Genomic DNA, 14,059 nt, shown 5'->3' on the forward strand with positions numbered 1-14,059 from the left:
TATAAATATATATAAATATATATATAAATATATATAAATATATATATCAATATATATATCAATATATATCAATATATATATATATCATAGAATATCTTTTATTTTTTAATTTTATTTTAAATTTAAATTTAAGTCAGATAACATACAGTATAGTCTTGGCTTCAGGAGTAGAACCCAGTGATTCATCTCTAACATATGACACCAGTGCTCATCCCAACAAGTGCCCTCCTCAATGCCCATCACCCATTTAACCCATCCCCCACATACCCCCCACAGCAACCCTCAGTCTGTTCTCTGTATTTAAGAGTTTCTTATGATTTGCCTCCCTCTCTGTTTTTATCTTATTTTTCCTTCCCTTCCCCTCTGTTCATCTGTTGAGTTTCTCAGATTCCACATATGAGTGAAGTCATGTGATATCTTTCTCTGACTTCTGTCACTTAGCATAATACCCTCTGGTTCCATCCACATAGTTGCAAATGGCAAGATTTCATTCTTTTTCATCGCCAAGCAGTATTCCATTGTATCTATGTACCACATCTTCTTTATCCATTCATTAGTCAATGGACATTTGGGCTCTTTTCCATACTTTGGCTATTGTTGATAGCGCTGCTATAAACAAAGGTGCATGTGCCCCTTTGAATCAGCATTTTTGTATCCTTTGGATAAATTCCTAGTAGTGCAATTGCTGGGTCATAGGGTCGTTCTATTTTTAATTTATTGAGGAAACTCCACATTGTTTTCCAGAGCGGCTGCACCAGTTTGCATTCCCACCAACCATGCAAAAGAGATCCTCTCTCTCCACATCCTCGCCAACATCTGTTGCCTGAGTTGTTAATCTTAGCAAGACTCTTATATATTTAGGTTTTGGATGTATTTTGAGTTAATTTTTGTATATCGTATGAGAAAAGGGCCCAATTTCATTCCTTTGCACGTGGAACTGTCCAGCTGTCTCAGCACCATTTGTTAAAAAGACTATTCTGTGGTCTCCAAGTGGTCCTGGCATCCTTGTCAAAATCAATTAACCTGTAATTGTGGGTTTATTTCTGGACTTTTGTTTCTATTCCGTTGATCTGTGTCTCTCCCAGTGCTGGTACCACACTGTTGATTATTGTAGCTTTGCAGCAATTTTAAAATCAAGAAGTGTGAGTCTTTCAAATGGGTTTTACTTTTTCAAGATTATTTTGGCTAATTGGGGCCCCTTGAAATTCGATGTGAATTTTAGACTCAGCTTTTTGATTTCTGCATAAATCTGATACGGTTTTGACAGGGGCCACCTTGAACCTGTAGAACATTTTAGGTAGCATTGCCATATTAGCAATATTAAATCTTCCAATCCAGAAACAGGGTTGTCTCCTTATTTACTTAGGTATTATTTAATTTCCCTCAGAATCGCAGCAGAGGCAAACAACAGTGAAATTCTTCTTTAGAAAAGAAGATAGATAGGTTTTAAAAATTTATAAGCAGGTGTGGGGAAAGTCAAGAAACCAGCTTGGTTTCACATCCAGTCATCAAAGTCTCACAAATTAGGGATGCTATGTACTTCTGGAGAGGATGTGGGGGGGCCAGCTGACATCAAGATAACTGAAAGCCCATTTAAGAAAGAGTGAGGCTCTCACCTCCCTGACACTCTACAGAGCATTTTCCACACACTGGCAAAACCTGGAAAGTTATTTTCTGGAGATGGTTAAAACCAAATCCTCTTGACTAAGGGCACTGGGATCAAATGAAGGCATCGGTGCTATCCCAGCACAGTCCTGAAGTGAGCAAATACATACTGAATCCCAAGACAGTTCCTCCCACTGAGCTCCCGGAACTCTGGCAACCAGCGGTCACCCTGCTCTGGCCAGAGCTTGGTAGAGTCTGATTTCTCGGGGGACTCTGACAAGCCCATTGAGAATGACCTAAAGATACTGAATAAGGGTCTCCAAATAAACTTCCCTGTTAGATAATTGGACAGTGAAATCCAAATTCAGTAAGCCCTAAACACAAGCTCAGAGCTTTCAAATTTGAAAAAAGAATTTTTTAATGGAGACACAACTGACTTACAAAAAAATGACAATTTCTTTGGTTCAAACACAGTTGTAAAACCACCATTAGAATCAGGGTAAAGGGCGCACGTGGGTGGCTCAGTCAGTTTAGCGTCCAAATGTAGCGCAGGTCATGATCTCATGGTTCATGGGTTCAAGCCCTGCATTAGGCTCTGTGCTGACAGCTCAGAGCCTGGAGTCTGCTTTGGATTCTATGTCTCCCTCTTTCTCTGTCCCTCCCCTGCTCATGCTCTGACTCTCTCTGTCAAAAATAAATAAACATTAAAAAAATTTTTTAAGAAGATATAAATATTATAACATATATACACTTAACAATAGAGCACCAAAATATATTAAAAATTAGCAAATGGAAAGAGAAATAGACAGTTCTACAATAATAGAGAATTCAATACTCTACCTTTGAGAATAGATAGAACCAGACAGAAGATCAATAAAGATATGGAGCACTTGAACAACATTTTAAGCCAAAATTAGACCCAATAGACATTTGGGAAACTCCACTGAACAATAGAATATACATTCTTCTTAAGTGTACTTGGAATGTTCTCCAAGATATTTTAGACCATAGAACCAGTCTTACTAAATTTAATAAGTTATAAAATTTTCAAGTCATACACATGTATTTTCTGATCACAATGGAATGAAATTAGAAATCAATGACAGAAAACTGGAAAAAGCACAAATAAGTGGAGAGTAAACATTTCTTTTTTTTTAAATTTCTTTTAATGTTTATTTTTGAGAGAGTGAAAGAAACAGAGCGTGAGTGGGGGAGGAGAAGGAGGGGTGGGACACAGAATCTGAAGCAGGCTCCAGGGCTCTGAACTGTCACCACAGAGCCCGATGCAGGGTTCAGCCCCAACTGACTGAGCCAACCAGGTGCCCCTAAACAACATTTCTTAAACAATCACGCAACTAGGGGCACCTGGGTGGCTCAGTCGGTTAAGTGTCCGACTTCAGCTCAGGTCATGATCTCACAGTCTGTGGGTTTGAGCCCTGCATCGGGCTTTGCTCTGATAGCTCAGAGCCTGGAGCCTGCTTCGGATTCTGTGTCTCCCTCTCTCTGCCCCTCTCCTGCTCATGCTCTGTCTCTCTCTGTCTCAAAATAAATAAAAAACATTAAAAAATAATAATAATCATGCAACTAAAGAAGAAATCACAAGGGAATTTAGGAAATGCCTTCAGATGAATGAGAACAAAAAAACCCAAAACATACCAAACTTACAGGACAGGATGCAGTGAAAGCAGTGTGAAGAGGGAAATTTATAGCAGTAAATGCTCTCTTCAAAAAGAAGAAAGATCGCAAATTGATCATCTAATTATATAACTTAAGGAACTAGAAGATGCAGAGCAAGCTAAATCCAAGGCTAGCAGAAGAAAGCTGATAGTAAAGATTACAATAAAAATAAAACACAGAATAGAAAGTTATGTAGAAAATCAACAGAACCAGAGTTGATTTTTGAAATTATCAACAAGATCGGCAAACCTTTAGATTGACTAAGACAAAAAAAAAAAAAAAATGAAGATTCAAATTTCTAAAATCTTAAATGAAAATGGGAACATTACTACTGATTGTTTAGAATTAAAAGGATTATAAGAGAGTACTATGAACAGTTGAATGCTAACAAATTGGATAACCCGGATGAAATGGGCAGATTACCAGAAACACACAACCTACCAAGACTGAATCATGAATAAATAGAAAATCTGAATAGGTTGATAAATAGTATGTAGACTAATTCAGTAATCAAAAACCACCCAACAAATAAAAACCCTGGGATAGATGGTTTCGCTACTGAATTCTATCAAACATTTAAAGAACTAATATTAATCCCCTCCGAACTTTTCCAAAAACCTGAAGAGGGGCGAAACACTTCCTAACTTACTTTAAGAAGCCAGCATTGCCCTGATACCAAAGCCAGAAGAAGACACTTCACGAAAAGAAACTAAGACCAATATGCTTTATGAATATTGATGCAAAAATCTTCAATGAAATACCAACAAACTGAATTCAGTTTAGAAATATTAAGAGGATTATACACCATATTATACACCATAACCATGTGAGATTTACATCAGGAATGAAAGGATGGTTCAACTTATGAAAAGCAATCAAATACACCACATTAACAGAAAAATGGAAAAAAAACACACCCACATGACTATCTCAATCGATGTCAAAATTTTTGATAAAATTCAACACACTTTCTGATTAAAAAAAACATTCAACAAATTAGTAATAGAAGAAAAACTGTTAACAAAGTAAAAACCATATATGAAAACCCTACACTTAATGTCCAACTCAATGGTAAAAAGACTGAAAGTTGGGGTGCCTGGGTGGCTTAGGGCGTTAAGCACTTGACTTCAGCTCAGGTCATGATCTCACAGTTTTTGAGTTGAGCCCCATTTGGGGTGAACATAAGCCCTGTATCAGGTAAGCCCCATTTATCTCTTTCTCCCTCTCTCCCTCATCTCTCTCTCTGCCCCTCAGGGGATTCTCTCTCTCTTCCTCTCTGCCCCTTACTCACTTGAGTGCTTTCTTCAAAAAAAAAAAAAAAAAAAAAAAGACTGAAAGCTTTCCCACTAGGATCAGGAAGAAGGCCAGGATGCCTGGTTTGGCCATTTGTATTCAACATAGTACTGGAAGTTCTAGCCAGAACAATTACAAAACCCAAAGGATTATACTTACACACACACACACACACACACACGCACACAGAAAAGGCTGGGACCAGATGGCTTCCCTGGTGAATTCTACCAAACATTTACAAAGAATTAACACCAATCCTTATCAAAGTTTCCCAAAAACTGAAAAGGAGGGAACACTTCCAAACTCATTTTATGAGATCAGGATTATACTGCTACCAAAGCCAGAAAAAGACAGGAAAAGAAAAGTCCAGGTCAATGCCCCTTAGGAATACAGATTCAAAAATCCTCAACAACATACTATCAAAGTAAATTCAGCAGCATATTAAAAGGATTATGTATCATGACCAAGTGGGATTTATCCCCAGAATGCAAGTGTACTTCATAATAAGAAACTCAATCAATGTAATACATCACATTAATAGAATAAAGAATGGAGAGTGGCTGGCGGACATGTAGCACAGGCAAAATGGCCATACCACCCGGGTTCAACTCCTTCACCTCATTCTTCAACTCCTCGTGATCTGGCATCCGTGCCTCCACAAAAACAGCTTTGCATAAAACTAAACAGCCCTAAAGCCCGCAGTTACTTGTTCCTTCTCACCTTGTTGCGTCCTTGTTGCACCGACACCGCTGACCAGTCTATGCCTCTTGAGCTGTGACCATACCCCGGCTTCCATGACACTATTTACTTTGTCTTCTTTGTGCCTCTGGCTGGGTCGCAGGCACTAAATACTCACTTGATCGTTAAATATTGGAGTATCTTAACTCAGCTCACTGCTCTCTTCTCCTTCCACACTGTCTCCCATTTGGATGATGATCTTCGATTAGCACTGATACGTCAACACCCAAACTCACTTTAGGTCCAGACCTCACCCCTCTGGACCTCAGACCCAGATCTACGATGTGCCTGAGTGGAGGGATGCCTCAAAGACATCTCAAACTCAACCAGACCGAGGCCAAACCCACAGTCTCCCTCCAAGGCTTAGTCCAGTCCCGTCTAGTGATAGTAAAAGAAACCCAGAATCCTCATTGACCCTCCCACAGGCTCTACCACCGCTCTGTGTTAACTCTGTCTCCTGGACATCTCTCAAACCCACCCCCTTCCCTCCATCTCCATCACCACCTCATCCCAAGGCACCGCCTCCTCTCATCTGCATTACTGCCTTTGCGGGTCACCTGGTCTACCCACACTCACTCCTGGTCCCATTCACTTTGTTCTCCACACTCCTGCCAGAGAGATTTTTTTCCAAACACAGATGTAGTCTGGGACACTGAGGCACAGAGAGACTGACATGCTTGCCTGAGGCCACAGAGAAGCCAGTGGCCCAGACTGGGAGACAGAGAATTGACCTTCAGGGCCCATGCCTTAAACTCTCACACTGCCCTGGGCTCAAACCCTCATCCCTGTGATTCCTAGGCTGTGGGTAGGGCTCAGGTCAGAGTTGGCCAGGAAAGAGATTTGTAATGGAAGTAAGGTTTCAGCTATTTCTGGGGTATCTCTTCTGTTCCCAGAACCTGCATGAAGAGATCCCTGCTGTAGGATATGTTCACGCGCATGCTCCACCTAGGGTGCTGGGAGCAGGAAGGCCAGCAGGCCATCACTGCTGTCTCTACAGCCATTCTCTGGGCCTGAGGGGCTTCAGGCCAGATTGTGAACCACATAGTTCAGCAGCTGGGGGTGTCACTGATTGTGACTTCAAGGGCTTCTGATGTCACAATGAGCCTGTGGGCCTGGCCTATTGGGGCACTAGGGCCAGTGCTCCTGGGGTAGCATGGAAGCCAGGACCATGGCCAGCTTCCGCCCTTCTGGCACCACGTAAGCCAGCCCGTGAGTAGCCTGTAGCTTGAACAGTTCAATGGCCCACTCGTTTCCAGCTGGAGGCTCCGTGCACCAAGGCCTGTGTTTCTTTACGTTGCTGAACCAAGAGAGTGCTGTTGCCAGGGCCCTGCCTCCATGCTCTGGGACCAGTCTTGGGGGTTGAAGGGGCACAGCATCTCTCTCACACCTGGGTAGGGGCAATGCCAGGGAGCCCTGATCTAAGCCCCAACCATCACTGCCAGGACTTGGGGAGGCAGTCTGGGCAGCTGGGAAGGACAGTCCGGGTCAGCTTGGGAAGCCGCAGTGAGACGGTGCCTGTGACAGAAGGCCATGATGTCAGAGTCCCACCCTGGGCTCTGCAGGGGTCACCCTGCCCCCGAGGGAGGTAGATTCAACCCCGTCAGTTTGCAGGGTCACACGCATGGCTTAGGGGGTCTGCAGGTAGGTACGGGGCGGGTGTGAGGGGTGTCCCTTCCCCCGCCTCCTCCAGACTCCTAGGTTCCTGTGGTAGGGCTTCTTCCTTGGGTCCGTCGTTGGTGCGGTCACCTCTTCTAGCCCCATTCAGGACTGTCTGAGGCTGTGAAGTCCCGATGGGCTTCTGGACCCCACCTCTTCCCCTGCTCACCTGGTGGGGGGCAACATAGGCAAACACTTAACCTTTCAGGGCTTTGGTGTCTTTACCTGAAAAACAGGGGTGATCGTATTCTGTTCTCCATCAGGTCAAGCATAGAGTTTAGCAGACACTTCGCTGAGCCCAGAGCCTGGGCTTCCCACCATGACACAGGCACCATCCTGGGCAGGGTCCCTCATCTGGCTTCTCAGGAGGAGGAGGGCCAAAAGCCATAGCCAGGAGTTAGCCACCTGCCCAAGTATGGCTGACAGTAAAGGGCTGTAGGGCCTGGACTATGAAAGGGACCCCACCTCAAGCAAAGCTCTTTGCCAGGTGGGCAAGTCAGTGGAAAAGACCCCCTGCTCAGGGTCAGGAAGACCTTTGGGTAGGATTGAGGGGACAGGTCGCAAGCAGGGCTGCTGCTGACATTTCTGGGCCAGGCAAAGGCCCTCTGGGAACGCTGATCTTCCAGAATCAGAGACCGGGCCAGCCGGGGAGGTGAGTGGGGTGTGCTGGGCTCACAGATAGGTGGGCTTGGCCTTGGACTAGGAGCGTCTGTGTCCAGTGAGGCCATTCAGCTCCTGTCGAGGACCCCGGGGTCAGTGTGCCCTAACACTGGAGCAGACAGCACCACAGCCAACTCCCACCCCCTGCCCAAGGCAAGGACACCCTCTGCCCACAGTGAGGGTTTCCAGAAGCCCTCATAGCCCCAGAGGCGAGGGGAGCAGTATGGACAGTGTGGCCCATTTCACCGAGTCCCCACTGGAACAGCCTTGCCCGAGGTCCACTGGCCTCCTGGGGACCCCAGAACCCCAGACTTGGGAAAAGCACTGTGTTCTCCCTTGGCATCCCTCCAGATTTCACTACGTCTTTTACCACGGGTGGGGTGTAGCTGCGGTGAATAGAAAGGGAAGAGAGCCCACAGGTCAGCCTGGGGCATGGGGAGGACGAGGGAGCAGAGTGGTGTGAGGGAGGGAAGCCACACGGTGGCCACACGGGCCCTGCGTTCACGCGTGTGTGCCTTTGCATGTGTGTGCGTGGAGACATGAAGCTAGGTGGATGGCTAGTTACTTTTCACTTTCCCAACATGGGTTGGTGAGTGCAGACATTTCCAGAGTTTGCAGGGAAGAGGCCTGTTGCTTTGAGTTCTCCAGCGCAGACCCTGGGACAGGCCCGTGAGTGCAGGTACTTTGGAAGCGGCTCACAGGAGGTACAAGCAGGGGGCCGGAAGTGAGGAGGGGCCAGAAGGAGACATAGTGTGTGGTCACCACGGTGGGCAACCCAGCCCAGTCCCACTGGGTCCTTTGGCCGGTGGAGATGTCCCCACCGAGGGGCGAGGCAGCCGGGACATTTGTCTGCAACTCCCCCTATGTCGCTGTCCCCCTCCACCCCCCACCCCCCACCAAGGCTGCTTTTGAAGGCAGAAGCCTCCTGGGGCTCACGTGACTTGTGTGTGTGCCTGGCACGCATGTGCAGTCAGAGAACCGCTCTCAGAGTGGCAGACATGACCTCCCTGCAGAGGTGGGAGCAGGGCAGGTGTGGGGGGCTGCTGAGGGTGCCCTGCTCCAAGTCCTGGCCTGACACTAGCTCGTCAGCCAGCCCTGCTTCTGGGCGTCTTTCCACACCAGGAGCCAGCCCCCCGCCGCGGCTTCACCCGTCCACTCAAGGGACCGAATCTGGAGCCAAGGATGGCAGGGGGCTGGCTCTATCACAAGCTCTAAGCTCATGTTCACGACCCGATGGCTGTTCTGGCCACGGTGAAGATACATTAGCACAGACAGTGGTGGGCAAGGGTCGGGTGATTCGATGGCAAAGGAAACAGTGGTGGTCAGGCCTTAACTCCTGCTGTTCTCAGCCCTGACCTACCTGCATGTGCACCGGGTGCCTTAAAAGGACAGTCCCTCGTACATGGCTGGTAAGTACCAGAAACGGTGCAGCCGTTCTGGAAGGCTGTTTGGAAGCTCCTGTTACAACTGATACCCCTGGGGCGCCTGGGCGGCTCAGTCGGTTGAGCATCTGACTCTTGATTTCGGCTCAGGTCATGATCTCACAGTTTGTGCATTTCAGCCCGTGTTGGGCTCTGCGCTGACAACATGGTGCCTGCTTGGGATTCTCTCTCTTTCTCTCTCTCTGCCTGGTCCCTGTTCACTCTCTATCTCTCTCTCCCACAAAAAAATAAATAAACCGAAACAAATTTTTAAAAATAAATGAATAAAATAAATAAAACCAATACTGCTCAGCATTGAAAAAAAGAACCACCCACTGATTCTCCCACCCACTGGGAGAATTCCCAAGGGAGTGATGCTGCGAGAAAGAAGCCAGGCTCCCAAAGATGCCTACTGGGTAATTCCATTGGTACAATGCTTGTGAAATCCCATCGGTATAGACATGAGAACAGATTCGTGGTTGCTGGGGATCGGGATGGGCTGTTTGGTTGAGAACCATCCCAGGCGCAGGTACACAAAGCTGCGTGCGCACACACACACACACGTGAGAGTGTGCATAACAGGTGCAGTGTGGTGATGCTGGGCATCAGTGACAGGCCAGCATGACCCGGCCCTCATTCAACCTCACGAGGCTGGCAGGGCCCCCAACTTCTGTCTCCTCTACGGTCCTCAAGGGATACCGTGTGCCTGGTCTGGGTCCAGAACGGCTCCTCCCACCACCTCTCTGGCTCTGAGATGCCTCCTCTTGCCTTCCAGCCATGGCTGAAGGGTGTGCCAGAGTTTAATCCCCTTCCATGATGAGCTTGAAGGACCCCAAGAAGTACCCCCAATATAAGAAGAGGAGCACCAAGACCCAGGAAAATTTTGCCAGAAAGTTTCCGTACAGGTACAAGACCTCCCCACCACTAGGGCAAAGTCCCGCCTCCCCTCAGCTCACCCCCTAGCACATTCCATGGCCTGGGCCTGGGGTGGGGTTTTTCATCCCCAGGGAGCTCCCTGTGCAGCTCTGTGACAGTCTGGGTTTCACCTTCTCCACCCCCATCCCAATCTGAGCTGACGGCCTCTAGGTGGGTGCCCAGGACCCCCGGGGCCATCCCAGAGCCATAGCCAGCTGCTTGCCTCTGGGCCAGTGGCCTCACAGGAACCACCTGAGGAGCATGTTCGTGAACACCTCCCCCTACCAAACATGTGATGGGATCAGATTGGGGTGGGGACTGGTTTGTAAAGCCCCCAGGGCACTCAGAAAGCAGCAGAGACCCCCAGACTGGGTAGCTCTGGGGCCTCAGCCAGCAGCAGTTACTAAATGTTTTGTGTAGGGTCCTGGGGGAAAAAATGCAGCAACTCTGGAGGGCTTCCTAGCTGTGTGACCTTGGGCAAGTCACTTGACCTCTCCCTGCCTCATTTCCTCATCTACAAAGTGTTGGCAACCAGACTTACCTCATAGCACGGTTGTGAATTGACATGTGGGTTAATGTTGATAAAGCACTTAGAATGCCACCTGGCAAGTAGAAAGGTCCAGATGACCAAGAGCTATTCATGTGGCTGATGGCTGCCGGTCACCTAAAGATGCCAGGTGCCCCACTGCAGGTTCTCTTGGCTGACAGCCCCCAACGCAGAGTTCCCGAAGCCCTGGGAGGCCACGAAGAGAAATGACTCACTGCGGGATCAGCTGCCCCTGCAGAAGATGCTGGTGCCAACAAGATCCATTCCAGTCAGAGGGTAAGTGTCAGGCCCAGGATGTGGACAGCCACCGCTGCCCATTGACCACACACAAGCCTCCCACCCCAGGTCTGTACACAGACGTTCATGACCCAGCATGCTCCACGTCTAAGCTGAGGAAACCGAGGTCCAGAAAGGAGGCGCTAATGTCCTGTGGTTCCTCCCACAGCAAGGCAGTTTGTGGGAGAGGCTGCAGGGGACCCTCGGGCGGGCGGCCCCGTCCGCAGGTGGTGAAGCAGGCCTGAGGCGGTGGGGCTTTGCCGCCATCCTTCCACACGGCACAGGCAAAGCAGAGGAAGGGCTGGCAAGCTTCAGGTCTCCGTGCAGCCTGCTCTGAGGGTGGAGGCACTTGCAAGGGACTCTTGGACTGGCCACCTCTAAACTGACCGCACAGACGTGAATGCACCTCCCACCCACGGGCACACACGGTGAAGCACCCGGAAACCCTTGGGAAGACCCCACCACACAACATTTCACGTACTTGCCCTGTCAGTGGGCTGGCTGGCACCCACCAGCTGTTACACAATGAAGGGCTTCCCTGACCCTTGGAGGCTGGCATCACCCCACCTCCCAAAGACCCTAGCTCTGCCCTGATTGCCTCTGCGCCTCCCTCCAACTCCAAGCCCTGTGTCTGTTCTGACTGGCCAAGGCCCTGGCTCCACACACTGTATATCACCTCTGGCAGGTCACAGAGACACCTGCACAGTCCCCTAACCAGATATCCGGAGAAGCAATTAAAACACTCAGGCTTGCGCGCAGGCACACACACACACACACACACGCACACAGTTGCGTGCCTATTCCCTGCCCCTACTGGCCCTGACTTTTGTCCTGGGTGTCACGTTCCCTCCCTCATCTGGCTGTGGGCTCTTGCTCCAACTGTCTGGACCGATCCAGTGGGCACTGAACTGCAGAGGCTGGAGTCTGAGAGCACAGGGGGTCCTGAGTCTCAGCTTCTACTGCTGCAGAATGGGATCAGCTTCCAGCCAGGCGTCCTGTGGGGACCAGTCAGGCTGTGCACAAGGGCCCAGACTCTTGGTGCTGGGGCCTGCCCCAAGGGTCTGCTATGGGAAGAGGTCTCCTGGCGGATGACACAGAGCAGAGATCTGGAGGACAAACCGAAGTGGTCAGCGGATGTGTCAGAGAGCTCTGGAGGCCGTGGGCTTCTCAACCCACCAGGGCCCAGCACCAGTGGGGAGCCAGTCCCTCCCCTGGGGTGGAGGAGTGGGCAGGGGCCGTGAGCTCCAGGGCAGGCAGGGGGCTGTGGCTGTGGGGCCTCTGCCAAAGGCTTGAAGTAATGGGGAGCAGGCGGCAGAGATCCCCCACCTCATCCTCCGCCCTCTGAACCCCCACCAGCCCTCTGTTGGGGAATTGACCAGAGTGGGATTGTTGGGGGCCAAACGGCCATGGCCAGCAGGTGCCAAAGTAGGGCAGAGAGTGGATGGGGAGAGAGGGTAAGAGAGGGCATGGGGGCCCGGGTGAGAAGCAGAACCTTATACGAAGAACCTTATACGATGCTCCAGGCAGCAGAAGTCAAGTGCAAACGTCCTGAGGTGGGACAGATTAATGTCCCACTTAAGGAATTTGAAGTGCCATTTTTCGGGATGGTTAGGAGACAGGTAGGGGAGAACGTTAAATGCCAACATTTGTCTGAGGGGGAGTGGGGAGCCACTGAAGTCTGGGGAGCAGGAGGGTAGCATGTCCAGACCTGATGTAGCTGTTAGAGAACGCTGCCTAGGGGAGGATAGGTGGCCTCACACAACGCTGGTGCACCTTCTGGCAGGCACGAAGATGACACTCACTCAGTGTCTGGGCAGGCCTGGGGGACCAAGTCCTGGCCACGCAGGAGTTCTGACTTGGACATCTGGGGTGGGGGCCTGGCTAGGAGGGCAGCAGAGGCTGGTGTGGGGTCCCAGGGCAGGTCTGGGCTGGGAGCAGAGACTTGGCTGTGGCCCTGGCCGACGTCTCTGGACCAGCGGGGTTCCGCGTGGCTTCCCTAGGCTTGGGGCACCAGATTTTACATCACTGTCCAGCCTCAGCCCCCCGCCGCTGCCGCCTCCACAGAACTACCTTTGGGAATTCAAGCTACTGAGCCACCGTTTCCCTGGGTCAGGAGTCCCTGCTGCCCTCACTTGTGCCCATGCTGCCCACCCCTCCAGAGGCCTCTCCTAGAGCCCGGCTCTGTGCGGCCTCCCTCTCGGCCACCTTGCAGCGGCCCCAGTGCCCTCCCTTCCGGACAGAGGTGAACTTGAGTGGGGGGCACCGCCTTGAAGGGGCTATTCATCTCCTCAGAACCCACACCATGTAAATAAACATCACAGGTTCACATCCTGTATCCACTTGCATGGAGCACTTTGCTTCCTGAGCCTCCGTGTTCTCATCTATGTTTAATCTCGAGGGTTGGCGTGAGAGTTAGTGGGAGGACGGACGTCATTTCCAAGAACTGATTCCAAAGATGTACTCACACATGTGAGGAAACGTATGTGGACAAAACATTCATGACAGCTCCCTAAGAAACAGCGAAGCATCGGAGGCCACCTAATATCCACTAATAGGGGGCTGTTCGGTGACATCAGGGTTGTACCCTGAAACAGTAGGCGGCTACGGAAATGAAGAAACAGCTCTTGATATAATGCTCTCGAGCAATCCACAAAGCATATTAAGAATTTTTTAAAGGCACAGCAGAAGTGTGGCTGATATGCTCCTGCATGTGTGTGTGTGTGTGTGTGTGTGTGTAGTAGGTAACAATCTACCTCTGGGTAGAACTGGGGAACTTGGCGACAGGGCTACTAATTTCTGCAATTTTCATACATGAACCTAACAGCACGCCGTCAGTGCATTACAAAGTCTTCAAAGGAAGTATACGTAATACCAACTGCTTTGGAGTTTGTAATGGTGGCACTAGGTAGGAGGGTGCCTGCTGAGGATGTGAGGGTTTCATCTGCTCTGTTCTACAAAGAGAGGGACTAGGATGTCACCTTGGAGTCCTTGGGTGAATAAAATTGGGGACACTAACGATAGCCCTCTCCCTAGGAGAGAGGGTGTGGGGACCCTGAAAATGGCTATGGGGGCTGCACTGAGTAAGGTGGACAAGGGCCCTATTCCAGAAAGAAGGGGGAATGAGGTCCCCAGTGGAGTGAGAATTGCAAAGGGGCCCTCCCCAGGCCCTGGGGACAGGTGGGTGCTGGTTCTCAGCCTGCAGGAGGCAGAAGTCAGTTCTGCTGCCTGCTCCTGGGGTGTCTGGGGTGCAGAGGACTGCCATAGGGTGGAC

The 14,059-nt window shown here is 49.8% G+C and overlaps 1 protein-coding gene across 4 annotated transcripts; it reads left to right on the top strand.

Moving 5' to 3' along the window:
• The first annotated feature begins 6,402 nt into the window (after positions 1-6,402).
• On the top strand, positions 6,403-13,137 carry CA2H3orf22 (chromosome A2 C3orf22 homolog). Of its 4 annotated transcripts, none has more exons than XM_049641131.1 (4): positions 6,403-6,510; positions 9,826-9,955; positions 10,657-10,788; positions 12,765-13,137. In XM_049641131.1, exons 2-4 carry the CDS (start codon positions 9,864-9,866, stop codon positions 12,958-12,960), a joined length of 420 nt encoding a protein of 139 aa, XP_049497088.1. In that variant the 5' UTR covers positions 6,403-6,510; positions 9,826-9,863; the 3' UTR covers positions 12,961-13,137. The 4 variants fall into 4 exon arrangements, with proteins under 4 accessions (XP_049497088.1, XP_049497087.1, XP_049497089.1 ...); XM_049641130.1 differs by having other exon boundaries at positions 6,414-6,522; XM_049641132.1 differs by having other exon boundaries at positions 6,414-6,522; positions 12,789-13,137.
• The last annotated feature ends 922 nt before the right edge of the window (positions 13,138-14,059 follow it).

Source organism: Panthera uncia, chromosome A2 (assembly GCF_023721935.1).
Source record: "Panthera uncia isolate 11264 chromosome A2, Puncia_PCG_1.0, whole genome shotgun sequence".
Lineage (NCBI taxonomy): Eukaryota > Metazoa > Chordata > Mammalia > Carnivora > Felidae > Panthera > Panthera uncia.